Below are 26,860 nucleotides of genomic sequence, written 5' to 3'. Positions count from 1 at the left end.
GCACACATTACTTGCAGTGGTTTTGAATTTAGTAAGATATGATATTTATGTTACCAAATTCCCAAATGTGGAATATTCTGCTGGGGGGAAACAGAGTATGCCATCCCAAAATACTCCACCTTGCATATTTATTAGTTTGAATTAAATTTACTTCAGCAACCACCAATACAAGAAAGATACTCTGACCCTCCTTTGTCCCCCTGAAAGTAGTAAAGAAAAATACCTTCCCTGTACCAGAAGGTAAAGAGACATCCTTCTCACCAGAAATAGGGTATTTAGGGCTGAGGAGGCTGTATGAACATACCTTCTTCCTCACTAATTTACTACCCGGAACCCAAACTGCTTTGTCTTGTTAATTCTTTATAAATTTATTGTCTCTTTGTCTAAAAGGTATAAAAGCTGCCCACTTCGGTCACTTCTTTGAGTCTCATATTTTTATAAGCTCCTATACATTCAAAATTAAAATTTTTTTTCTCCTGTTAATCTGTCTCATGTCAATTTAACTATTTGACCAGCCAAGCAACCTACAAGGGAAAAAGGGAAAAGCTTTACTCTCCTATACTACCAAATCAATGCAATGAATAACTTCCTTTTACCAAAATTGACCAAAATTTATCTCAATGATTTAAAATGCATCTTCAGGTAATAGTGTAATTTCTGACCTAAAGTTGACTTTCACAGGAACTAATTGCAGGTGTATCTAAGTGTAAACCACCGACACCGAAACCCCTAAACTCTCAGGGGACGTGGTAAAAACTCAGAGCTCCCATGGGTTGTCATGACAGTTTCTAATCATTCATTCATTAAACAAATATTTATAAAACATCTACTATGGATTCCAACTCTGTGACGTTCTGGAAGGGGCAAGACTAAAGAGACAGTGGAAAGATCAGTAATTGCCAGGAGTTGGGAGGGGAAGCCAAGAATGAATCGGTGGATGGCAGAGGACTTTAGGGATTTAAAAGAGACAAACCATGAGAGATGGTGGGCTCTGAGAGACAAACTGAGGGTTTTGGAGGAGGTGGTGGGGGGTGAGATGAACCTGGTGGTGGGTATTAAGGAGGGCACCTATTGCATGGAACACTGGGTGTGGTGCATAAACAATGAATTTTGGAACACTGAAAAAAAATTTAAAAATGAGTTATAAAGGAAAACAAAATAAAATGTATTCACAGAACTGAATAAACTCAGAGACCCTCAGCTAAATTTCATGTGCCATTCTGCATTAAAATGAAGATGTAGGTAAGAGAGAGGAGTCTAGACACATTCCCCAAACCACTTGTGAACTGTGTGACCTTAGCAGGTGAGTTCTCTGTCCAGGCTCTGAGTCAGTATCTCTCTCCGGGAAGTGCCCATGCCTTGACCTTATTAGGGAACACCTGGGTTCATCTTCCTCTATTCCTCACCCAAACTCCCTCCCGCTTTCCAGAGAAAACTCAGCCATATCTTTTTGAGCAGCATCTTTCATACCTTAGATGAATGTTCTCTTCTGTCAGAAGCTGTATGGTATATTTAAACTTTTCTTCAGCTTCGGCAAGCTTGATCTGGAACATTTTCTCCAGATTTCCCACTGCGGCTTTCTGAAGGACATGTAAATTTTATTTACTTAGTTATTTTTTTAAAGATTACTTATTTACTTATTTAACCGACAAGGAGAGAGCGAGAGAGAGAAAACACAAGCAGGGGGAATGGGAGAGGGAGAAGCAGGCTCCCCACTGAGCAGGGAGCCCGATGCGGGGCTCGATCTCAGGACCCGGGATCATGACCTGAGCTGAAGGCAGAGCCACCCAGGAGCCCTGGACATATAAATTTTAATAGCATCCAAAACAGAGCGATATGATAGAGCTTCCCAGAGACCTGGATGCCTCCGCATGACCCCCAACCCCACTCCAGCCAGGGCTCGCCTCTTTCTGAAGTTCCATCTGGGTTTGGTAGAGGGTTGTGTTGAGTGTTTCCAGGATAACAGCTTGTGTATTTAACTCTTCCTCCATGACCTGCGTAAGAAGAAACGGTTTCAGGACAACATGTCTACCCATTTACTCTCTTCCGCAGGGCACCTGGACGAGAGGTGAAGTATCAGCTTTACTCCTTCTCTTACACGGTTCAGTCATTCCATCCTGTTAAATCTATCTCCTCTATGTCTTGCCCATCTATACTCCCCTCTGCAGTCTCACTACCACTGTCTCAGATCCAGCCCTCACCGGAGCTCGTGTGGGTTGTCATAATAGCTCCCAAACAAGTATTTATTAACGGAAAAGGCAAAACTACAGAGACAGTAAAAAGATGAGTGATTGCCGGGGGTTGGGAGGGGAAGCGAGGGATAAACAGGTGGAGGACAGAGGGACGTTTAGGCAAAGAAACTACACTGTATGATACTGCAGTGGTACTTGCATGCTGTATTTGATGGCATTTGACAAAACCTACAGAATGGGTAACACAAAGAGAGAACCCCAATGTCAATTATGGACTTTAGTTAAAAGGGATGTATCAATAATGGTCCATCAACTGTAACAATAGGACCACACTAATGCAAGATGTTAATAATAGAGAAAATTGTATGTTTGTGTTGGGGGAGGATAAGAGGTATCTCTGCACTTTCTGCTGAATTTTTTTTTAAATATTTTTATTTATTTATTTGACAGAGATCACAAGTAGACGGAGAGGCAGGCAGAGAGAGAGAGAGAGAGGGAAGCAGGCTCCCTGCTGAGCAGAGAGCCCGATGCGGGACTCGATCCCAGGACCCTGAGATCATGACCTGAGCCGAAGGCAGCGGCTTAACCCACTGAGCCACCCAGGTGCCCCAACTGCTGAATTTTTCAGTAAACCTCACATTGCTCTAAAAAAACAGTCTTTTAATTAGGAAAAAAACCCTCCTGTTGTAGGCAGCAGAAGTATTATGGTGAACAAGAAAAATATAATCCCTACTCTTATGGATGTACATTCTAGCGAGGGGGATGTAAAAAATTAGAATTAATAAAATAATTACAACAATAAATTTAAAAGAAACCAAGGATAAGACAGAATATGCAGTGTAAGTTCAGGGAAAGGACAAATGTGGAATCTACATTAGGTAGATGCTGAAGAGACTATAAAAATGAACCCGATGGGTCCCTGCTTTCAGGTGTCAGCTCTGTTTAACTCCTACATGTCCTCAGAGCTCTTCCTGTGGACTAAGCCTCCTCCCAAGATTTATAGACTAGAGAGGTTCCATTACTTACTTACTCCATCACTTACATATTGTGTAAAGCACTGTACCAGCACATTTCGAATTTTTTTATTCATTTATTCATTCAAAAAATCAGTTGGTATTTACTGGGTTTCTTGATGTGCCAGGCACTGTTCTAGCAACTAGAGATTAGTGGCAGAGAAAACAGACAAAAATCTCTGCCTTCATTGAGTTTATCAAGTTAGACAGTTACAAATCTGCATAGAAAATAAAACAGGAAAAAGGAAGGGTTGGGTGGGTTGTTAAGCCTATAAATAGAGTGGCCCGTTGGAAGTGGCATTTAAGCAAAGACCAGAAAGGTAAGAAAGTTAGTCGTGGATATCTGGGAGACAGCTTCCTAGGAAGAGAGAATGTCAAGTGCAAAGACCTCAAGGTAGAGGATCCTGACATGTTAAAGAGATAGCAATGGGTCCAGTGCCACTGGGGTGGCACGATGGAGGGCAAGCTACAGAAGGAGATGAGGTTGGGGGAAAGAACCATGAGCATGGAGTAGGTAGAAAATCCCCAGGGTCAACATAGGACTGGGAATAATTTATTCCCACTAGCCAGAGTACACAGAGTATTGGGCAGACTACTCAGAAGGGTATAATCTGTGTGTGGTGGGGAGGGACTAATCTTAGACTACAGACTGCTTTAATTCTGCTTAACAAAGCTTAAAGGTAAGGCTTGAAAATACCAAACTGTTTCTAAGTAACTAAACTGCATCCCAGAACAAAGCACAACCATATTTAAAGGAATACAAAAATATTCAGCACCCAACAAGGTAAACATTCCAATGGTGGGTATCCAATAAAAAATTACCAGACATGCAAATAAGGAAGAAAATATGACCACAAATGAGGAGTGAAATCAATTAATGATTTCGAATTAGTAGACAAGGTCGATAAAGCAGTTATTATAATATACTGGGTCTTTCTTGTTCCAAAACCTATCCCTCTACCATGCAGGACATTGAGGTCTGTTTATCCAACAATGATGAGGCCTTGCCTAAGCTCGGAGAGATCATTCCATGATTTTATAAGGGCTAGTCTTTTCCGAAACATGTCCATTCCAGATCCAGGTTAAATTCTCTGTGAAAGAAGAACCACAAGGGGGTTTATGGGTTTGAACAGTTTCTCTTCAGGTGTCTCCCACATGGAACTGCCATAATTTGTCCCAGAAGAACAGAATTCTTTGAAGAAATTGTTGGACGTGAGGTACACTCAGAATTTTAAGGAGAGGCTTGGAGTTAAAGTTCCTGGGGGCAGTATTGTATTTTTTAGAGTTTAAAGGAAGAATTTGGTATTCAGAAGTCACGACTCTTGTGGTTTGAGCCTCACTAGAAATGGAGGGCATTTGACACTGAAGATCACACAGCACACTGCTTATAAATTTCTTCAAATTGCTCTAAAAAGATGCTAAGAGCTTTGTTTTACAGATGACTTTGTATTATAGTTCTAAAGTTCTTTTTGACCTGTTGAATCCAGCAAACTCAGCTCTAGGTCTCTGCTTCCCCCCCCCTTTTTTTGGTTTTGGAAAATTATCACAGATTCCATTTTATTGAGAGTACATAATTTTATTGATGCATATGTAAGATCCTAATTCCACAGGAAAAATGAAAAAACTTACCTGTTTGGTCTTTCTCAGCTCCTCTAATTGTAAGGTGTCATTTTCATGTTGTTTCAATAGCTCCTAAAAATAATTTTATTTGGAAAGGGTCAGCCCTGGGGTTTCTAGGACTTCTTTTTTTTTTTTTTTTTTTAAGATTTTATTTATTTACTTGGCAGAGAGAGAGATCACAAGTAGGCAGAGAGGCAGGCAGAGAGAGAGGGGGAAGAAGGCTCCCCGCCGAGCAGAGACCCTGACGTGGGGCTCCATCCCAGGACCCTGAGATCATGACCCAAGCCGAAGGCAGAAGCTCAACACACTGAGCCACCCAGGTGCCCCGGTTTCTAGGACTTCTTTCAGAGAATTAAGAAAGTCAGAATAGGATTCTGGAATATATTCACCAAAGTTTAGATATTGGTATAATGAAGCACACTTTATAGACTAATGACATGACACACTGAAGTTAAATTTTGAAAATCTTACTTATGTGCAACGTTGATAGGGTTACTATTGTTGAATATTATTAATATTGTTAAATATTTTGTTCTGTCACAAATTGATCTTTATATTCAGTACAATCCCAGTCAGAATACTTTCTTGACAAACTGATTTTGTAGTTTATATAGAAGGGCCAAAATTACCTTGAAAAACAAGAGCAAAATTAGATTTTTACTCCCTGATTTCAAGCTACAGTAATTGAGACAATGGCTGTCTTGGCCTAGGTATGGACTAATAGTTCAATGGGACGGAATGGAACAACTAGATATTTATAGAGAAAAAAATGACCTATGACCTCTATCTCACTCCATACATAAAAATTATTCAAAATAGATCACAGAGGGGTACCTGGGTGGCTCAGTCAGTTAAGTGTCTGCCTTCAGCTCAGGTCATGATTCCAGGGTCCTGGGATTGAGTCCTGCATTGGGCTCCCTGCTCAGTAGAGGGTCTGTTTGTCTCTCTCCCTCTGCATGCCCCCCTCCCCCATTCATGTTCTCTCTCTCTCTCAAATAAATAAATAAATAAATAAAATCTTTAAAAAGAAAACAAAACAAAATGGATCGTAGAATCATAAAAACTAAAATTACAAATCTTTTTTTTTTAAGATTTTATTTATTTATTTGACAGGCAGAGATCACAAATAAGCAGAGAGGCGGGCAGAGAGAGAGGAAGGGAAGCAGGCTCCCTGCTGAGTAGAGAGCCCGATGCGGGACTCGATCCCAGGACCCTGAGATCATGACCTGAGCTGAAGGCAGAGGCTTAAACCACTGAGCCACCCAGGTGCCCCTACAAATCTTTTTTAAAAACAGAAGATCTTTGTATCCTTGGACTAGGCAACAATTTCGCAGAAAGGACACAAAAAGCTGTAACTTCCCCATAAAAAGGGCGTGATTAATAATTTGGTTTTCATCAAAATAAAAAACTTCTGCACATGAAAAGATAACATGAACAAAATGAAAAGGCAAACCACAGTGTAGGAGACAATGTTTGTAAGGCATATCTGACAAGGAACTTGTATCCACATTATATAAAGTACTCCTACATATCAATAATAAAAAGATAAACAACCCAAGTTTTTTCAAATGGTAAAAGACTTGAACCAACATTTCACAAAAGAAGCAGTACCAAACATAAATTGTTTGGTAAGTATAATTTTAAAAAATCACCCAACATAGTCCCCAGGGAAACTAAAACTCTAGTGGACTATCACTTCATACCCGTTGGAAGGGTCATGGGATGCCAATATTAGTTGCTGATGATGTGGAGCAACTGGAACTCTCGTATGCTTAAGATGTAAGAGTAAAATGACACAACTACTGTGGCAAATGGCTTGGCAATTTCTTATAAAGTTAAATCTATAACTACCCTAGAAACCAATAATAACACTGCTAGGTATATACCCAAAGGAAAAGAAAAAAGGTGTCTATGGAAATACTTGTAACAAGGGTGTTTATAAGACCTTTATAAAATAGGGAGGACAGGGCACCAGGGTGGCTCAGTGGGTGGAGCCTCTGCTTTCAGCTCAGGTCATGGTCTCAGGGTCCTGGGATAGAGCCCTGCATCAGGCTCTCTGCTCAGTGGGGAGCCTGCTCCCCCTCCCCCCACCTCTCTCTGCCTGTCTCTGCCTACTTGTGATCACTTCCTCTCTGTCAAATAAATAATAAAATCTTAAAAAAAATAAAATAGGGAGGACAACCAATGGAAACAACCTAAACCTCCAAAAACAGGAAAATGGTAAACACATTGTGGGGTATTCCTACAAGGGAAAGCTAATGGGCAATAAAAGGTAAGAAATTACTGATAGAAATAACAAATGGATAAATTTCACAGACACTGTGTTGAGAAAAAAGGAAGCTATATACCAAAGAGTATATACTGCATGATTCCATTTATATAAAGCTTAAAAGCAGGTAAAACAATGCTGGTAGAAATCAAAATAGTGGTTGTCTTGGGGCAAGTGTTGAGGGAGATAGGGTTTAAGTGGAGAGGAATACAAGAGCGATTTCTGGGTTGATAAAATGCTCTAGATCTTTATACAGTTGTTGGTTACATGGATGTGTACATTTGTCAAAACTCACCAAATTATATAGTTAGGATCTCTGTGTTTTGTTAAGTGTAAACTATACTTTCATGAAAGAGAGAGAGAGAGAGAGAGCGCGTGCAGAATTTATAGATTTATCATTAGCATTACCAGAGAGAAAATAGGAGAGGAAAGGAGGCATGCAGAGGATCAAATTTCTCCCCACTAGAGGACTTGCTCCTTCTTATTCAGATGTCTGAGCTCTCCAGACCCCAGAAACCCTAGCCACACTGCACAGTATATCCTGTAGCCCCATTACTGTTTTTGCTGTTACAGTGAATGCCAGAAATGGGCTTTGACTGGTGAAATTAGTGGCTTTTTAATTAGCATGATGATTGGAAACGGACTCTTAAAAATGGAATATTCTGGGTAGGTATTATTTTAGAGGCATGGTCCACTTTGCAGGAAAAGAGTATAGGAATCTAACAAAACCTTTCAGCTATACCCTCAGACATGGCGTCTAAGTCTTGACACCTAGATGGTCCTCTGTCTGCTCGGGAGGTGCTCTGGCTGCCTGAGGCTGACTCCAGGAGTTGCAGAATCCTACCCTTTTCATGCCTTTGCAAATAGCTCCAATGAATCTTTCACAGACCTAAAAGCTCAGAGAGCTGGTGGTATCATGGCTTGGGGGCTACTTGCTAATGCAGGTTTGTTTAGTAAATGTCTGCCTGTCCGAGGCCTGCTTTCACCATGACCCAACAGCAGTATCAAGGTGGTGAAAGAGTAATGAACAGGAGTGGCTCACCCTCACCCCCTGTGACTTTGAGGTAGCTCCTCTTTACTCCGAGCTGTACATGAACCAAACTTGCTTAGTTTAACTTGCTCCACTGCCCTTTCTCTTCATCTCCAGCCAAGGATGAGGAAGAACATTCATCCTCGATGAATATTCATCATTCAATGGTAATTGACCACCATCCATGGTGGGAAGAATGTCTAGATAAGGACAGCAAGACTGCCAGTCTACTTGCATATATTTCCAGGGAAGCTGGGAAAGGAGGAATAAGCCCATAAAGACCAAAAGCTCGACTAATTCCAGAGGGGCCCCCGGAACCGGATGTCTCACTGAGGCTGCACCTTCAACCCCTCATGTGCTTTGGGCCTAAGTTACCTCCTTCTCTCGAATGAAGTTCTCAAAGACAGCACTGTAGGAGTCATTTATTTTCTTCTTTTCTTCTATTGACTCTAACTCAAACTTTTTTGTCATTTTATGTTCTGCAGAGGTGAGAAGAAATTACATGCATGAGTAAATGTGGGGAAAGCAGATGCAGAGAGAAACTCAAAATGTTTAAAGATAATAGAAATTCCGGACTGGGTCAAATGCAAGGTCCTTTCAGCCTGGAGTTCGGCTTCTGACGCTCACCTGGAGATGCTTGGGAGTCAGGTGAACATGGTGGTGGTTTTCAGGGATGTCAGCCATATGGGGTTTACCCCAATGTCTCTGATTTTTCTGTGGGTATATAATTTATTCTAGATCTGTTGCTTATTGCTTTGCCCATTCCCACTGCCGAAGTAACCAGTATGCTTTCTTCAATATCCTTACCTTAAAAGACAGCTTTTGGCTAATGGGACTTCTCCAGCAATAACCTTTATTCTGTACTTAGCCCTAGGGTAGAGATAGGCTTAAACTGTTTCTGGCACAAGGGAGCTTGCCAACGGAGGCCCAGGAAAAAACAGGGAGTAGTAGGGGGTAGCAGGAAGGGGTAAGGGGCTGATGCAAATTTCTTCTGCAGCCTCATTGTCCTAGGGATGGATGGGGAGGCAACCTCTAGGCTCGCAGGATGGGTCTGGGCTGGGCTACACTGTGTGTAGTTAAAATTGACTTTTTTCAAAACAAAGTGAGCATCTTAACTTAGATTTTGACAACATGGAATGAGTATAGCATGTGTGCTATAAATCTAGAAGATGATAGGGTCATGCTACACCAGGTCCTAGGTAAAGCCTCGAACAGGGGCAGCTCTGCATTCCTTCCCTCAGCCTTAAGGCCAGGGTCTTCATGCTGCCTTCTGGCAATCAGAGACCCCTGGGCTGGCAATGGCCTTGAGGGGTAACTTTCCCAGGGGGTTTCTGAATTTAAATGAGTAATTTGTTGAAATCAACCAAATCTGATACGAATTGGGTTGAGGTAGGATGTGGTACAGGTTTGTAGAAGCCCCACTCCTACCTCAATCAGTCCTCGCGGTTGGGGATCAGAGTCTCCATAAATTCCTCTCTCCTTTTTCCATTTATGAAGATGGTTGGTGGGGGTAGAAGTCTCATCTATAAATCACTTTCTATTATCCAAACTCTGCTAGGTGTTGGAAATACTAAAAATATATAGTAATATATAAATGTATCAAATCAACACGTTGTACATGCAATGTTATATGTCAATTGTGTCTCAGAGATTGAGATTCTTTCAGGGGAGAAGGGGGGATGTGGGAATCCAGAGGCTCTCAGTATAATGATTGTGTTTTCCCTCCCTCAACAAGTGAGTATTTGAAACTCTAATTCAAGAACATCTTTTCTGGAACTTTGGGGTTACTTGTATCCAGGTAACAAGTCAACACTGCTACAGATTTCCCAGAATGTGCTCCAGCTCGTGATGGCCAAGCTTGGCACAAGTTAGCTTTGGAAGGTACAGGCTTAGACCCTCAAGTGGCTGCACTTTATAAAGACTCTATCCTTGTTGTCACTTTCTTGAAAACCCTATGCACCTTGATTCAGGAGTCCAGCCATGTGGCCGTCACTCTTAGTGGATCTGAGGCTGCCTTTCTCAAGTTGAGACCAAACTTAATGGCAGGTTTTTGGGTACATGTGCCATCCAAAAGATAGAAGTTTCTGTACTCACTCTGCTGTAGCAGGATCTTTTCCCGCTCCAACTTCTCCTCCCTCTCCCAGTCTGCCTTCTTCTTTGACCACTTGTCCTCCATTTCATCATAAATGCTGTCCTGTGGAGGCACAAAGGCACCATGAAGAAAAGTGTCCTGAGAAAGGCTGCACACCAGCTCCAGGCACAGCACGGGGCCCTTTGCAGCTTCCCTCACCTGGAATGCTTGCTAGGAGTCCCTCTATGGGTGGCTGGTGGCAGCAAATTTTAGCCCAGCCCATCTGGGAGCCTGCAGAACCCCTGAAGTCAAGGGCAAGTTCTGCATGGTGTCTGTCCCACTGGAACTGGCTTTTCTTTGAAGACAGGTAGGATTCTCCTGTCAAAGATTCACATGTCAGCTCCCTCTGAGCCACAAATCACCCATCAGTAGCCCATGAGGAAGCAGGGGAAATGCCTAATGGTTAATTTGAACACTTAGAAAACAGTGGCATGTTTTTCAGAGTGTGTTTATTTTTCCTCAGCAAATCTAACTTCCTTCGTGGTTGAGGTTAAATAAGCCAAACCCGATGCCAGTCCTATTGGCTGGCGCAGACTTCATGGGATTGGGACTTCAGGAGGAAGAAGGCCTAGAACATCGACGTTGCCGGTAAGGTCTCAGGACTCTGAGCCCCCCTTTTCTCCAGGTTAGTGGTACAAATCACACTGGGACCAGGCATCAGAGCCTATTTGTAATTATTTGTGGCCATTTTGATAAAGGTTCTCTCTCATCATTTTCAAGACTGGTGGGCAGCTCAGTTTCCATAGAAGTCAAGCTCTCTGGTGAGGTTCAGACTGAAGCAAACATAAGGCCTAGGAAATTGGGGTATCAACCTGATGCTTTCCTAGGCCTTCTTCTATGATGTCTTTCCTGACTGTACCAAGATATATGTTGAAAAACAAGTTTTACATAGAAGATCAAAAGTGAAACTGAATGGTAGATAGAATTTCAGAGGTGGTGCTGGTGCTTAACTTGGTTCTTTCCTTATATAGAGTGGTTAACTGTCCTTGTTTGTTTGAGACTAAGTTGTGTCCCAGGTCTCTGAGCTTTCAATGCTACAATCTGGAAAGTCCCGGGGAAACCGTGACCAGTTGGTCATGATAAAATGGGGGTTTGCTGCCTCAGCCTGTCCTGTCTGCTCCTCACCCCTCCACTCTCTCACCCTCCTAGGAAGAAATCACGGCCTGCTTCCCCATGGCTCCATCATATTAGCCGATTTAAATGAAAGAGTTATATTCTGAGATGGCTAGAGCATTCCATCTTCTGCTCATGGGGGGGGGGGTGTGCAGCGATAGAGTCTTTTTGGATGGCAATTTGGCCAAATGTATGAGGCCTTTAAAAAGTTTATCCCTTTTGACCCAGCACTCTACTAAAATCAAAGCTATTACCAAGTACAAACATGAAGAGCGGTTGCCTTGGGGTGGTGATAATTCTTTCTTTTTTGTTGTTGTAGCTGGTTTTTGTATTTCCATTTTCTAATAAACAATGAGCAGGTATGACTTTTGTAATTACAAACATATTTTTCAGTGGGCTTCCTTAGGGTCTGAGAGACTGACTTGTCTCCCATGGAAACCACCACAGTCCACAGTTCACTCCTCTCCCTGGGTGTACTCAGTGTCACCAAAGTCCAAGGATGCTGGGAATCTCGGGATATGATTTTCTGGGCAAGAGTTCTAGACTTAGCCTGCTGTCATCAGCCAGGAATGAGCCTTGCCTCTGTTCCTCTCATAATCCACCAAGGAGCTCTGAATCTCACCTGATACATACGAAACATATTCTTCAAATACTTATATTCCTTTCCCATCTCATCTGGACAAAAGGAAAACAACAGGGTCATCATCAGTCCTCTGAAACACATGTTTTCAAATTCAAGTATGAGCTCTCTTGTACACCTTCTTCACCTCAAAACTCATCCTCTATGTGTTAAAACCATCTTGTACCTAGGAATCTCTCTGGAAGCTTATTAGAAATCCAGGTGCCTGACCCACTCACCTCCACCCCCCCAACTCTGGCCAAACCTACTGAATCGAGGTCTCAGAGGAGAGGCCACCTACGGATAATATGCTTCTCAGGTGATACTGATACAAACCAATCGTGAGAACTAATCCCCAGGGGTAAACCGACATCTTGGGGGGAAAGAGGAGCAAAACCCTGTAGTATGCATCTGCTTCTCCCTTTTTAAAATAATGTTTCCTAGTGTACATTGCTTTTGAAAATGATAAATGTTCTCTTTAGAAAACTGGGAAGCCAGCGAGCTATAAATATCGTCTTTTAAAAATGTAAGGCAAAGGAAAGAGAGATTCTAGAATTTCTCCTTCTCCCTGTGGAGATTAGTCTACAGCCTCAGAATTCTGAAGGATATATATTTTGCCCTTCCTAAGGGCAGCAGAAATCATGGGATAAATGGCCAACATGACCCTTATGTATTGTAAGGCCATACAAATCTTAGTGTGTCTGTTGGCTTTTTTTTTTTTTAAGTTTTTTTTTTTTTAAGATTATTTATTTATTTATTTGACAGGCAGAGATTACAAGTAGGCAGAGAGGCAGGCAGAGAGAGAGAGAGGAGGAAGCAGGCTCCCTGCTGAGCAGAGAGCCCGATGCGGGGCTCGATCCCAGGACCCTGGGATCATGACCTGAGCCGAAGGCAGAGGCTTTAACCCACTGAACCACCCAGGCGCCCCCATAGTGTGTCTGTTAAAATATAATGAAACACCATCATTTTACAGGTGAGGTCACTTGCTGAATTATAATATTATATTTATAGAATTAAAAAATATATTTTAAAAAGTGCTTTCACATTCTTATCTCTCTGATGAAGGCAGGCACTATTGTCCTCAATTCCTAGATGGGATAAATGAGATTAAGGAACTTACTCAGATCCCAGCACTTGGTCACAACCCAGTCTATCTCCTGGGTGGGAGAGGGACACTGGTGACGTGGTTTCCCTCTTTCCAGTTTCATTCTCAGTCACTTGCCCTCTCTGAGCTATAGGAGGGTGTCTGGAAAGCCTAGCCACAGCCCATCCACAGCCCTGCTCACCCTCTTGCCCTTCACCAGGGTCATTGTCCCCAGTCCAGACAGTACCTAGTTTTTCCTGGGCAGCCAGCTTCTCTGCCTTCAACGATGCTTTGTAGCTGTTCTCCAACTGACTGAGCTCTGCTGCATGAGCTTCTTTGAGTTCCCTGTGTGACCCGGGGATAGGGCTACAGTCATTAACCAGTAAAAAGAAGTCTAGAGCTGAGCTGTTACACTTGGGGGATCCTACCTTCCCTCCCTCACACAGGAAGCTGTGGGCAGCCTGCAGGGCCCTCACTTCCTGAAGCATTTCTCCTGGCATCCACGCAGAAAAAGGTGAGGCAGCCAGTTTTTACCAACCATTATTTTGAATGGAGCCAGTGGGGGGCCATGACTCCCTGCTAACAGCTCAGTCTTTGTTTATGGCTGTCTTGGGAAACTGTGGGCTGCATTAGCATCCAGGTTAATCTTAGAGCCCAAGTCTCTCAGTCTCTCTCTCTCTCTCTTTTTAAAAAATATTTATTTATTTAATTTGGGGGGAGAGGGTGTGGGAGAGGGAGAGAGAGAATTCCAAGCAGACTCCCCACTGAGCACGGAGCTCAGGGCAGGGCTTGAACCCACCACCCCAAGAGCATGACCCCAGCTGAGAGCAAGAGTCAGGTTGCTTAACTGACTGAGCCACCCAGGTGCCCTGAGCCCAAGGTCTCTTTAACCTCCATTCCAGAGGCAGAAGTTGGCAGTGGTCAAGGTGAGTGTTAAAGTGAAAAGCTATATGAGCTGTCAAGCCAAGAGAAGACGTGGACGAACATTAAATGCACCTTAGTAAGTGACCAAAGCCAATCCATGAAGCCCACATGCTGTACAATTCCAGCTGGATGACATTCTGGAAAAAGCACAGCTAGGGAGACAGTGAAAAGATCAGCGGTAGCCAAGGGCTGGTGGGGAGGGGGCGATGAATGCGCAGAACACAGAGGATCTTTAGAGGCGGTGAAACTACTCTAATGGTCCAATAATGGTGGACACTGTCAATATACATTTGTCAAAACCTATAGAATACACAACAGGAGTGAACTCTAACGTCAGCTACAGACTCTGGCTGATCATCGTGTGTCCATGTAGGTTCATCAGTTGTAACAAACGCCCCCCAGGGGTGCGGGGAGATTACTCAGGTTGTGGGGCTGTGGGCTTAGGCTGTCCATGGGAATTGGTTGTACTTTAGGTTCTATTTCACCATGAACCTAAAACTGCTCTAAAAAATAATGAAATCTATTCTAAAACAAATAAGTTACTTATTATTTTTTGAAAGTCAATCTATGACTCAACCATGTGTTGAGCTGGATGCTCTGGGACCCAGCGCATGGGCTCTTTGCAGGTTTCCTCACCCACACAGACGATACACCTCCTTTTACTTTCGCTTGGCTTGTCTTTGAGGCTCTAGTTCCTCTCCCTCCCATACCTTCTTCCTGTTCTGCCCACATCCTGGGAGTAGCCAAGAACAGTAGAGATGACAGGACCAAAAAAAAAAAAAAAAAAAAAAGAGAGAGAGAGAGAGAAAGAGAAAGAGGGGGAGGAAGCAAGAGAGGCAGGGAAAACAGGAGGCAGTGCCTAGGCTAAGAATAGCCGTTGTTGGCCACAGAAGTCTCAAGGAGAACAAAAAATGACACTCCTCAGCAAGCAATAGAAAGGGAGATGATTGAAAGGAAGTCATGGGATGAGAAAGTGCGACACCAGGAACAACCTTCTCTGTGCTACATTTTGGTGGCTTCAAATCAAACCATCCTGCCCCTTTCCCCCAACCTCCGCCCGCCCACCTCCATGGGGCAGTGTCTGAAATCCCAGTGAGCTGACATCCTGCAGGGAAGCAGAAGGCTTAGAGCCTTCAGCCCAGAGGGCTCGTGCCAGACAGCATACCTGTTCTTGTTTTCGAAGTTCTCCTGCATCTCCGCGCAGTGGAGAGCCATTTCATCTGAGAGCTGCAAACAAGGCCGGCATTAATGATGCAGGATCGAGGACCCCACTCCCATGCAATCTGCAATTTCTGAGAAACCTTCCTGCCCATGGGGTAGGCTGTACCCCTCTGCTTCCCCTGTTTGTGTGGGGCCATCCCAGACAGCACGGCACTACTGAAGGGCTGGCCTGCTGGGCAGTCAACCTTCATAAGTGAGTTTCAATGACCACCAGCAAGTAGGGTGTGGTGGAGGCTGCTTTCGTGCATTGCCAGGTTTAGCCCTCCAGCCTAGGCCAGCAGGCACCCCTGCTGGAGGTGGGGAAGACAAGACTGGTATAATGGATGGTAAAATCTAAAGGAAGGGTCACCAAAATCCCAGGCAACACGGAGAGCGCAAGCTGACGTCCGCAGATTCCGAAGGGGGTTTGGCAATTTTAACAGCAGCAGGAAGTGGGAACTGGAGGCTTCTGGGCCAATATGGGACCACAGTGGATGCATTAGTGGCACTGTTGGCATGAGGAAGAGCCTTAGCATGCCCTGATGTTGCACTAGCCACAGCAAGCCTGAGGGGAAATGGCCAGCACCCCCTGGTGTGGTTTTAGTGGCAATGAACACAATGGAGGCACCTGAAGAGGTCCTGGAGATTGAGTTAGCTCCCAAAAGTGCAGTGCTTGGCGTCTGGCCGGGACTATGGCAGCTGATCTGAAAAAGCGGGTCTTCCCCTCTCCCATAGAGATGTCGGCTAACTCAAGGATCACTCACCAGTTTCTGGGCAGACTGATGGTCTCTGTTCATTTGCTCAATGATCATGGTCAGCTCTGAGATCTGCTCTTCTAGGTCGGTAATGATATCAACCCTACAGGACAAATCGTCCTTCCATTACCCACAGAGTTTCCATTCCATGCCCGTCAGGCACCTCCCTGTCTGCGACTGTCTGCCCTGGTGAGAGCCAGGCCATGTTGTGCACGGGCTGCCTTATCATGGGGCCAGGGGCAGGGGTGGAAGGGTAGTCCGGGAGAGGACATTGGGCAACATGGTGGTTGAGCCTCAGACCCAGCTCTTCTGGGTAAGCTAGCCTAAAGCGGTGGGGGGGGCATGGGAGGAAGTGGGGGGGAGGAGTGGGTTGGTTACCTGTTGACTAGAAAGGAGAATGTCAGAAATCTGTGAGGGTTTGACCTTGATTCAGTAATGACAGTTGAAATGGAGGAGGAAGAATTCGGAGGATGGGGAAATGGGAAGGTGGGGGATGGGACCGATGCTGCCGGAGTCACAGACAAGGAATGGTTTGCACATGGGACGAGGAGGTGATTTCAGAGCACGGCCTTCCTGATAGAGAACTATGTTCTGTGTTTCTGAATCTGAAGCCTCCATGATGTCGGGAAGTTATTTATCTCTGTTTGGTTGAGCTGGAGTAGACGACAGTGGGCAGTGCTGTGCGCAGGGCTGCAGAATGAGGTCCTCCATTCAAGAGAGAGAGGATGTGGGAGGAGACAGGGAAGGAGAGACATGAATGAGATCTAGGTCCTCGAGCGGATGTGGGAGCTGATTTTACACAGCACTGGAAGATCGAGTGGGAAGGGTCTGAGTGACAGAGAAGACGGCACCACTCTCAACGGGGGTGGACCCAGCCGGAGCCCTCCACGCGGTGCCGCACGGAGCCATGAACTGAGTGAGATCTTCGGGCATAATAAGAAAGAGATGCATCTCAGCCCCTCTGAAACCCTGACTTGACTCTTACTTTTTCCCTTTCCAAATTCAGACTGTTTTATGAATATGTCATCTGCTTGTCTCTCTAGGAGCAAGTGCTTTCCTTTGGGACAAATTATCCTACAGCCAGTCATTTTTCAGATCAGTTTCCTGATTTGAGCTTCATCCTGTCTTGAATGGGATCGGGCAGAGAGCTGGGGCGTGGAGACGAGCTCGCAGGGATGGGGAGTGAAGTGACCTTGCACTACCTTCAGAACGCTACAAGGGGTGTGGAAGTTAGGGGCTTCTCCCTGAGGCCAGGCCAAGCCCAGCAGGGATAGCCCTGAGGAACTGGATATATACTGGTCCAAGGATATTACCTGGAAAAAATTTTTTTTTTAAGATTTTTAATTTATTTATTCCACAGACAGAGATCACAAGTAGGCAGAGAGGCAGGCAGAGAGGGAAGGGAAGCAGGCTCCCCGCCGAGCAGAGAGCCCGACGCGGGGCTCGATCCCAGGACCCCGGGATCACGACCCAAGCCGAAGACAGAGGCCTCAGCCCACAGAGCCACCCAGGCGCCCCTACCTGGAAATTTTGATTTTGTCCATGATCTCTGACTTCAACTGCTTTTTCTTCTCGAACATTTCATCTCCCAAGGTGACAGAAATCTGCTCCCTATTTCGAATGAGGCGATAGCCAGGTGACACATGTATCACTTCCTGGGCATCAAGGTGGAAGGTGAGATAATATTGTAGACTTGGAGCGCTGAGATGCCTCCAAAGCTTCCACTAGAGTGCTACTCACATCTCAAGCTAGAGACAGGACATGGGATTCCCTAGCCGCGTCCCTCCTGCGCCCTTCCCCAGATACCACTCCCCCTCATGCCTCCAGCCCGGATGTCTCTCCCGAGATCCAGTTGCAAGACTCAAGTGGTTTGTGGATGTCCCCAGAGATCCCTCAAGCTCAACATGGGCACAGCCCTACTGAGGACGCCCCGCTTGGCACTGTCCCAACCCTGTGCCTCGTCTGTGTTCTCCACACGGCTGGAGGCCAGGAGGCTGTCAGGTGCCCTGGAGATTGCTCACTTTTTGGAACTAGACAGGTCTGTGTTCAAATCCTGGCTCTGCCCCCAACCATAGTTATCTGTGTGCCTCAGTTTCCTCATCAGAAAAGGATGAGGAAAATATAACTCTTCCTCAAAGGACTTTTGTGAGGAATGCCAAGGTAACACGAGAAATGCCTAGCACAGTCATGAAAACAAACAAACAATCATGCCTGTTTTAGTCCGTTCTTCTTCTGTTCTCCACTAGATCAAAGTCAGGAATCTGGCAGGGCTCCCAGCCAGCAGGGACCAGGATAAGACTGTAGCTTCTCGAGTTGTGCAGGACAGCCCTAGCCACCCCCGGCCCTGTCATTGTTATCTCTTAAATATATCCCAGCTTCCTTTTCTCCTCTCTGCACTCCTGCACCTTGCAGAGCCCGGGGCCACCTTCATCCTTCTCTGTGGCTTTGCCATACCTTCCCAGTTGGCCTCTCTGCCTTCATTCTAGCTCCCCTAACATTCATCAGCCTCTCCATCTGGAGGGCAATTACGTTATTATTTTTTCCTCACTATTAAGGAACTGCACGATTTTTGTTTAAGGGGAGAAAAAAGAAAATAGATAAAACCAGAAAGTACTTGTAAAAAGCATCAATAATATCCCATCAGCTAATGTTTGTTTCTAGAAGGTAAATCTTACCTCATGCTGGGCCTATGTCAGACCTGCAAAGCGTCCCAGACACCTGAAGGATGAGGCCCAAACTCCTGGGCAGCCACAGAGATCCTTCTGGGTTTTGTCCCCATCTCTTTCTGCAGCAGGGTCCTGGCCCTGCCCCCCTTGAGTGCCCTGGTGCACCTCCCCCGGCATCTGTGGGCTCCCAAGTGTGGCAGCAGGATTCTGACATGTGGGCATGAGCCTGGACCAGTTGTCTGTCTGGGTTCCTGGGAACACTCTCCTTGCCCTACACAAGGCAGTAGAGAGTGGTAATTAGATGCTCTCTCTCGGGTCTGGCTGAGATGAGCTCCAGTCCTTTTCTGCCACTTACCAGCTATGTTATATGCAATAATGACAGCCCCTCCTCAGAGGATCGGTGCAAAGATTGATGAGATAGGTACGTGTAAGAGGCCTATGCCTGCATACAGCAGGCACTCCATAAATGTTAGTCCCACTGCCCTCTGGGTGTTTTTACTCACAGTAGGTAATGCAGTGCTCTCCTCTTGTTTTCCTAAATGGACTGTCACTCTGCAAGAGAAAGGCGTGCTCAAAAAAGCACCCAGGGAGCAAGGAAAAGTTCAAAGTTTAGAAGCTACACCCTGACCCCACCCATCTGTAAAAAGTGACAGGGCCGGAATGATCTCTGAGGCCCCTTTCAGCTCTCAAAATGTTCCCCTCGGGGGACTAGGGAATGTCCTAGGGACTAGGACCCTGTATACCCGCCGGTCCAGGGATGGGTAAACACACTGTGATCAAAACGCAGGTAGTAAAAAATGGGGAGTTGACTAGTCATGCCTATTAGATCCACTCCTAGGATAAGAGCCAGGAGACTCAGGCACATGATAGGGACATTTACATTATCTGCCCAAGGGCCTTTCTTATTTGCCCCGGAAATGAATGATATGGGACCTGAAACAGGGAAGAGAATTCAGTATAAGCAAATGGCTACTATTCTGAGATCCGGTGTTAATCCTCGTCGTAGTTAGCTGTTGTAGTCAGGTGCAGGAACATGAACGTAACAGGCGCCCCCCTATCAAGCTGTAAGGGAGCTCACCGGGAGGCTGAAAGACTGGAGCAAGGGTAACGAGCTTCTGATATGCTCGCAAGAATAGTGAGAGCCAGGGCCTCTCCCCTCTGCCTCAACACACACATACACACACACACCACACACCGCACACACCCACCTACACACACCTTCAGGCAACTGCTGCGAAGAGAGACAAATGAAGCCTGCTCTAGGAGTTCCGTTTCCCCACCTACAATCAACACAAACACTGTATCTTTAAGGGCTGTGGAGTGGTTACCATGATGTGTGACTGTTCCCAAGTGTGCTGGGTGTGGGTATGGGGTTGGGAGGATTTTTCCTGGTGGAGGCAGTTCCACCGGGTTTAATAAAGTCTGGTTTTGATCCCAAATCTCCCACCCTGGAAAGGGGCCTCCAGAGAGGCCCTGATGACTCTCTTGAGAAAAACAGCCCAAGGATTTGTCTACTCTAGATATGACCACCAAACTTTTATTTTAGCTGGCAAAAACATTACTCCTTATAAAAAATGGGCACGAGTGCACAATATACATTAATAATATAACAGGGCTCACAGGCAATTTAAAAGATTTAAAACCACTGGGGCAACTGGGTGGCTCAGTTGGTTAAGTGTCTGACTCTTGGTTTCAGCTCAGGGTTTCATCTCAGGGTTGTGAGATCAAGCCCCGAGTTGGGCTTCACACTCAGTGGGGAGTCTGCTTGGGATTCTCTCTCTCTGTCTGCCTTTTCTACCACCCCCACATGCTCTCTCTCTCTTTCTCTAAAATAAATTTTTGGGATGCCTGGGTGACTCAGTCGGTGAAGCGTCAGCCTTCAGCTCAGTTCATGATCTCAGGGTCCTGAGCCCCGTCAGGCTCCCTGCTCAGTGAGGAGCCTGCTTCTCCCTCTGCCCCTCACCCCTGCTTGTGAGCTCTTGCTCTTTCAAATAAATAAATAAATAAATAAATAAATAAATAAAATCATTTTAAAAATACTTAAAACCACTTAAAATGCAACTCAACTCCTCTATCAACCATATGTTCCCATCCATAAACCAGAACCCTTTACAAAGCTATTCTGTTTTCTTACTCTGAATTTAGGAAAGCCTTGGGGTGATGGTGGTGGGGTGGGGTGGGAAATCATTGAGTAGCCTGGGTCTCTTTAAAAAGCTGACCATGGATTGAGTTTATGTCTTTTTTTTGTCGTTGTTCGGTGGATCTCCTTGAGCACAGAGACCTTCCACAGCATTGCACTCAATTCAGAGCTGCTCTAAGGGTCAGAGTATGGCTTACGGGCACTTATTTTGTTGGGATTGTGTTTCACAGCTCTGAAAAGTAAAAGGAGTGGTCGATCCAGAATGCCTCTCCTTGACTCTTGTTTTTCCTTGTCAACCTCGTCAGATGACTCCGATTACACTAACCAAATCCTGAAATTATACTGATGCCAAAGAGCCTCACATTTTCTCATATGATGAATTCAAGGACTGGTTAATGTATGCAAACCACAGTGCTCCTTTCCAAGAGAGATGGAATGAGATGTGATACTTTATATTTAAGAAGAGAAAAAAAGGGGGGCACATAAATACTGAAAATAGAAGAAGAAAAAGTTAAGTGCTATAAAGAATTACAGATAAAGCCATTTGCCAACTGTGTCTCCCAGTAGCTCAGAGCAATCAGCCTACTGCCATTTTTCAAGGCTCCTGATATATTAAAAAAAAAGAAAAAAAAAGAAAAAAAAATTGCTGAAGCAAGGTGAGGACAATTGTGTTGTAGTTCATATGTGAGAATTAAAACTTTTGAAATACAGGGGCACCTGGGTGGCTCAGTGGGTTAAAGCCTCTGCCTTCAGCTCAGGTCATGGTCTCAGGGTCCTGGGATCGAGCCCCGCATCGGGCTCTCTTCTCAGCAGGAAGCTACTTACCCCTGTCTTTCTACCTGCCTCTCTGCCTACTTGTGATCTCTGTCTGTCAAATAAATAAATGACATCTTAAAAAAAAAAAAAACTTTTGAAATACAAAAAGTACATTGTATGTTTGCAAGGAAATTATAGAATTAGCAAAAAAGATGTAATTCACAGAGATGTGTGTCTGAGGCTGGAGGTCCAAGTTAAAAATTGACGGGTGAACAGATTCTTCATGTCCCCATTTGTAGGTCCTGTCAATGTCTACCTGAGCCCCTTCCTGTGAACCCTCCTGCTCCCAGCTGCTCCATTGCCCAGCTCACTCAGTGCTGACTCAGTAGGGCTTGGAGACTGGCTGATGTGGATCCCCAGTGAGGAGGGTCTCACTGGAAAGTTTTAAGTACAGTGAACAGGTCTTTGAATTTTAAAAGTACCCACAAATTGTCCCTCACCATATTGCAAACCAGGACTAGGACAGTGTTAGCTGGGGCTAACTGGTGGGCAGAGTGGAGCTGTGGGTATGAGTTAGGTCACTCCCAACAAGAGGTATGGGGAGAATGAGGCCTTGAGCTTGCCTATGAATTGGGGTCAGATAAGACCGACAGGGGTGACCAAGCCAGGAGTCCTAGCACACAGAAGGCAGGAACTAGGAACCAGCTCACCTACATGAGCATTCAGCTGATCCCTTGCTATGCCTGGATCCCACTCCGATCGGACTTTATCACCTCCACCATTGAAACAATCCTCTTCACTGTCACCAAGGACCTTCAGGCCATGCAACCCAACAGTATTTCTTAGCCTTCATCTCAATTACTTATCAGCAGTATTTGACACAGATAATTAGACCCTCCTTCTTGGAACATGTTTGTCATTTTGCTTCTAGGACACCAGGTAGATGATCCTTCATCTACCTCACTGGCCACTTCTTGTCAGTCTTCTTTTGGGGTCTTTCTGACCTCTCAACACTGGAGTGCTCCTAGTTTCTGTTCTCCCACCTCTTCTTACTTCTGGCTCCACTCCCTGCCTTGGAGATCTCATCAAGGCCAGGGCTCTAGGTCTCCTGTATACGCCGATGACTGTCAAATGTGTATCTGCAGCCCAGACCTCTCTCCCAGACCCATATATCCAACTGCTTACTTGACATTGCCACTTGGATAGTGTGAGGCATCTAGAACTTTCTACGCTCACACGCCTATAAATATGCACCTCCTGCAGTCTTCCCCAATTGCAGAAAATGGTGATTCCATCCTTCCTGTTGCTCAGCTCCAAATTTTGAAGTCATCATTGACTCTTCCTTTTGCTTTTCTCTCGTACTTAACACCCATCCCATTAGCAGGTTCTACCAGTTTCTATCTTCAGAATACATCTCAAGGCAACCACTTCTCCCCACCTGTGTTGTTTCCACCAGGTCCAAGCACCATCTTCTCTTGCTTCTGTCCCTACAATTACATCTTATCTGGTCTCCCTGATTCTACCCTTGGTCACTGTAGTCCATTCTCAACACAGTAGCCAGAGCAGTCCTTTGAAAATGCAAGCTGGATCAGGTCACTCTTCTCAGAATCCTCTGAAGCCTTTCCGTCTATAATGGGCTGGATTGGGTCCTCTGAAATGTCATATGTGGCAGTCCTAATCCCTAGTACCTCCTAGGGCCTTTAAAGGGGGATTAAGTCAAATGAGGCCACTAGGGTGGGCACGAATCCAACCTTACTGGTGTCCTTGTAAGAGAGTCAGGACACACACAGAGACACAAGGGATGGGCACCAGCAAAGAAACCATATGAAGAGGCAGCAAGTTGGTGGTTATTTACAAGCCAAGGAGAGAGTCCGGAGAGGAAACCAACCCTGTGGGCACTTGGTCTTTGACTTCCAACCTCTAGATCTGTGAGAAAATAAACTTCTGTTGTGTAAGCCACACAGTCTGTGGGTTTTTTGTTGTTGTTGTTGTTGTTGTTTGTTTGTTTTGCTATGGCAGGCCTAGCAGCTAATACACTGTCCCTTTCGAAGTAAAAGCCAAAGTCCTTACACTGTCCAGCAAACTTTACTGTACGAGTTTCTTTCTTTTTTTTTTAAGATTTTATTTATTTATTTGGCAGACAGAGATCACAAGTAGGCAGAGAGGCCAGCAGAGAGAGAGGGGGGAGGAAGCAGGCTCCCTGCTGAGCAGAGAGCCTGATGAGGGGCTCAATCCCAGGACCCTGGGATCATGACTTGAGCTGAAGGCAGAGGCTTAACGCACTGAGCCACCCAGGTACCCCATACTGTACGAGCTTCTTATTGCTGCTCCAAAAGTTACTGCAAGCTCAATGACTTAAAACAAAACCAATTCATTACCTCACAGTTCTAGGTGTCAAAGTCTGAAATGGGTCTCACTGGGCTAAAAAAATCCAGGTGTTGACAAGGTTATATTCCTCCCAGAGACTCCACAGGAAAATTTGTTTCTTTGCCTTTTGCAACTCCTAGAAGCTTCCCATGTTCCTAGTGGCCTTTTTTTTTTTTTTTTTTTTTTCTCCATCAGAGCCAATGATTGCCTCACATCTCCTCTTTCATGCAGAAGGAACTTGGTGATGACTTTGGGCCCACCCGGATAATCTGGGATGATCTGTCCATCTCAGAGTCAGCTGATTAGCAAACATCATTCCATCTGCAACCTTAATTTCCCCTTGATGAGTAACAGGGCATAATCACAGTTTCCAGGGTTAAGATGTGGGCATCTTTGGGGGGTCATTATTCCACCAACAACACTCATCATCTCTGCTACTTCTCTCACCCCATCTCCCACCACTGTCTCCTTATACCCTCCACTCCTGCCACACAGGCCTCTCTGCTTTCCTGGAAAAGACCAAATGGGCTAAATGGGCCCCCACTCAGGGCCTTCGTACTTGCTGTTCCCTCTGCCAGGAGTGCTAGTCCCAGTCCTGCTGTCCCTTTTATACAAGGATTGCCCTGAACTCCCTATATAAAATCACAACCCCACCCTCACCATCCCCTCCTCCCTTTCCTGTGTTATTTTCTACACTGCACTGGGATGCACTGGCTGTTTTAACTTGTTTCTATCTACTCTCCCCACTAGAATGTAAGCTCCAGGATCAGAGTCTCTGCTATATTCGTTGCTGTTTCCTTGAGCCTGAAACAATGCCCAGCAAATAATAGGGGCTCAACAAATATTTTTCAAATAAATATATTGAATAACAAGATTCATGCAAAGGCCTAAAACTAAGTCATACTTCTAAGTTTATAAATGATGGATAACAATTTGATTTTTGAGTGAAAACAGATCTACAAGCTACAGAAAAACTTAGACATAGAAAAATAATCAGTAAAAGAATGAGTCACCTCCATAAATACCAGGGAGCCTCCCCAGGCTCTTTGCCTATGACAAGCATTGCATATTGTTCATTGTAGGACAGGAAATAGTGGCTCTCAGGGCCACCCTAACCGAGAGCTCATTTGTTGTGACTTTGAAAGCTGTGGGTGCAGAGGGCCACACAATTTGCATGTAGATCAGAGGTTTGGGGGGAAATCCTAGTGGATTCTAGCAATTCCTGACCCCAGGGACATAAAAATACTCACTTCGGGGCAACAAAAGGTTTTGTTGTTGGTTGAACATAACTTTGTTTTTTTGCAGCTGGAGGAAGAGGAGTTAGCCTGCAAGTGAAAAATAAGTGATGGAAGAGAGAAAATTAGAAATTCAGAAACCTGTTTCAGCACTCTCCGATGAGGACGATGGCTGCCACGATGACTCAGAATCAGAATATGCGCTCCAACTGCTGAAATCTTTAAAGTCAGGAAGGTCTTGGGGAATCTCTAGTGGAAGGAGGTTTAGTTGAGGTTCACTTCCCAGGGGACCATGGGCTGGCAGCACAGTTTGTTCCCCATGGGGACTATGGGGCCCTTTGGTTAGAAGCCGCCCTTTCCCTGCTACACTCACTCTGAGATTTCCTCATTTCAAATGACCCTGAGCCTAAGCAGGACTGGCAGGAGCCACGTGATGCGAACAGGGGGCCTGGGAGAGCTGTGTGAACGCAGGCTTTCTGGCCTTCTTGGGATTTTGTTGCCTAGTTGACTGGACATATTGAAAGAGGAAGAAGCCTGCAAAAGAAACCTAGTCCCCGGGTTCGATTTCATCCTTATAATCCTTACTTGGGTTTCCCTATGGAGGTCTTGGTTGGTGGCCGAGGGGTCTTGATTAGCTTCCGTGGTCCCAGGTTCCAGGGGTCCCAGCAGGTGCAGTAGATGAGAGGGTTGGGGTACATGGCAGGAGGTCAGAGGAAGTCTTGGCTGTTAGATCAGGAGGCTCTTGCTAAAGTGGGAAAGTAATGGCAGAGAGTTATACCATTAAGAGTCAAAGCAGCAACACCTAGAAACCAATTAGAAAGGACCCAGCAAAGGCCCAAAGCACAGATGGTAGGATGGTAGATTCTGGAACCTGTTAATCTGGTGCAAGGTCTTGACTACAGAGTAACATCCCACCCTTTGGGACCTCAGAGACTTGACCTGAAAGCAATTTAAAATTTGCCACCCTTGAGTGCTTACTGAGAGCCAGGTACATAATAAATGATCAATTATTGTTATCCTGATTTTACAGAAGAGAAACCTGAGGCTCAGAATGATCACAGGGGTAGCAAGTTGCAGGGCTGGGAATGAGCACAAGTCGACCGGAATCCCAAGCCCGTATTCTGTCTGGCTACATTAGTTCTCACTGAAATGAGAAGTTCCTACGGTAGGTCTTGCACTGAATTTCCTGGAAAATTAACTCTGTTACTCAAATTACAGTGCAAGTGAATGTCTCAGTTTCTCATTCCTGTTCACCTGCCCTATTATAAGTCAAAACTCTTCCTTCTTGTCTCCATGAAAACAAAAGCAAAATCCCTATTATATGCATCAAAGACAACTCACAGATAAACAGGGAGGCTTGATTCATTTGTTTATTTTCTTTGTTTTCCAGAACACCACTAAAATGATAGTATAGGATTGTGATAATAGAAAAAATATATATTGGTCTCTCTGCCCCCTGTTCCCAACACAGGGGTCTTATAACAGTCGTGAATCCCAAGTGATAAGAGCACTAGAAGCATCGTTCTAATGAGGCAGTTCTGCGTGGGCTCCAGGATGGGGGTTGGTCACCAGAAAAACAAGACATGATTAAAAAATTAAGAGTTTTCAGCCTCCGTCCCTGTCCCCATGCAGCAAGGAGGGGAGAGGGGCTGGAAATGGAGTTCGTAACTGATCATATCATGAGGAAACCTCCGTAAAACTCCAGCGGCATGGGGTTCGGTGAGCTTCCGGGTTGGCAAACACGTC

At 45.1% G+C, this 26,860-nt stretch overlaps 1 protein-coding gene across 2 annotated transcripts in view; it reads right to left on the bottom strand.

Moving 5' to 3' along the window:
• The window catches only part of FLACC1 (flagellum associated containing coiled-coil domains 1), a 33,959-nt gene that overhangs the window by 529 nt on the left and 6,570 nt on the right, over positions 1 to 26,860 (bottom strand). The window contains exons 2-14 of one of the 2 annotated variants that reach the window (XM_032860084.1): positions 25,700 to 25,859; positions 25,130 to 25,204; positions 19,120 to 19,168; positions 17,472 to 17,605; positions 15,960 to 16,053; positions 15,161 to 15,222; positions 13,319 to 13,416; positions 11,991 to 12,043; positions 10,219 to 10,318; positions 8,500 to 8,603; positions 4,835 to 4,897; positions 1,905 to 1,994; positions 1,471 to 1,580 (exon numbers count right to left, since the gene is read on the bottom strand). In XM_032860084.1, coding sequence (XP_032715975.1) covers positions 1,471 to 1,580; positions 1,905 to 1,994; positions 4,835 to 4,897; positions 8,500 to 8,603; positions 10,219 to 10,318; positions 11,991 to 12,043; positions 13,319 to 13,416; positions 15,161 to 15,222; positions 15,960 to 16,053; positions 17,472 to 17,605; positions 19,120 to 19,168; positions 25,130 to 25,204; positions 25,700 to 25,812 — 1,145 coding nt within the window. In that variant the 5' untranslated portion in view covers positions 25,813 to 25,859. The remainder of the gene's footprint in view (positions 1 to 1,470; positions 1,581 to 1,904; positions 1,995 to 4,834; positions 4,898 to 8,499; positions 8,604 to 10,218; positions 10,319 to 11,990; positions 12,044 to 13,318; positions 13,417 to 15,160; positions 15,223 to 15,959; positions 16,054 to 17,471; positions 17,606 to 19,119; positions 19,169 to 25,129; positions 25,205 to 25,699; positions 25,860 to 26,860) is intronic. The other variant, XM_032860085.1, reaches the window with a different exon arrangement.

This window comes from Lontra canadensis, unplaced genomic scaffold, assembly GCF_010015895.1.
Source record: "Lontra canadensis isolate GAN:19392208 unplaced genomic scaffold, GSC_riverotter_1.0 scaffold18, whole genome shotgun sequence".
Lineage (NCBI taxonomy): Eukaryota > Metazoa > Chordata > Mammalia > Carnivora > Mustelidae > Lontra > Lontra canadensis.
This window is presented reverse-complemented; position numbering and strand designations above follow the sequence as displayed.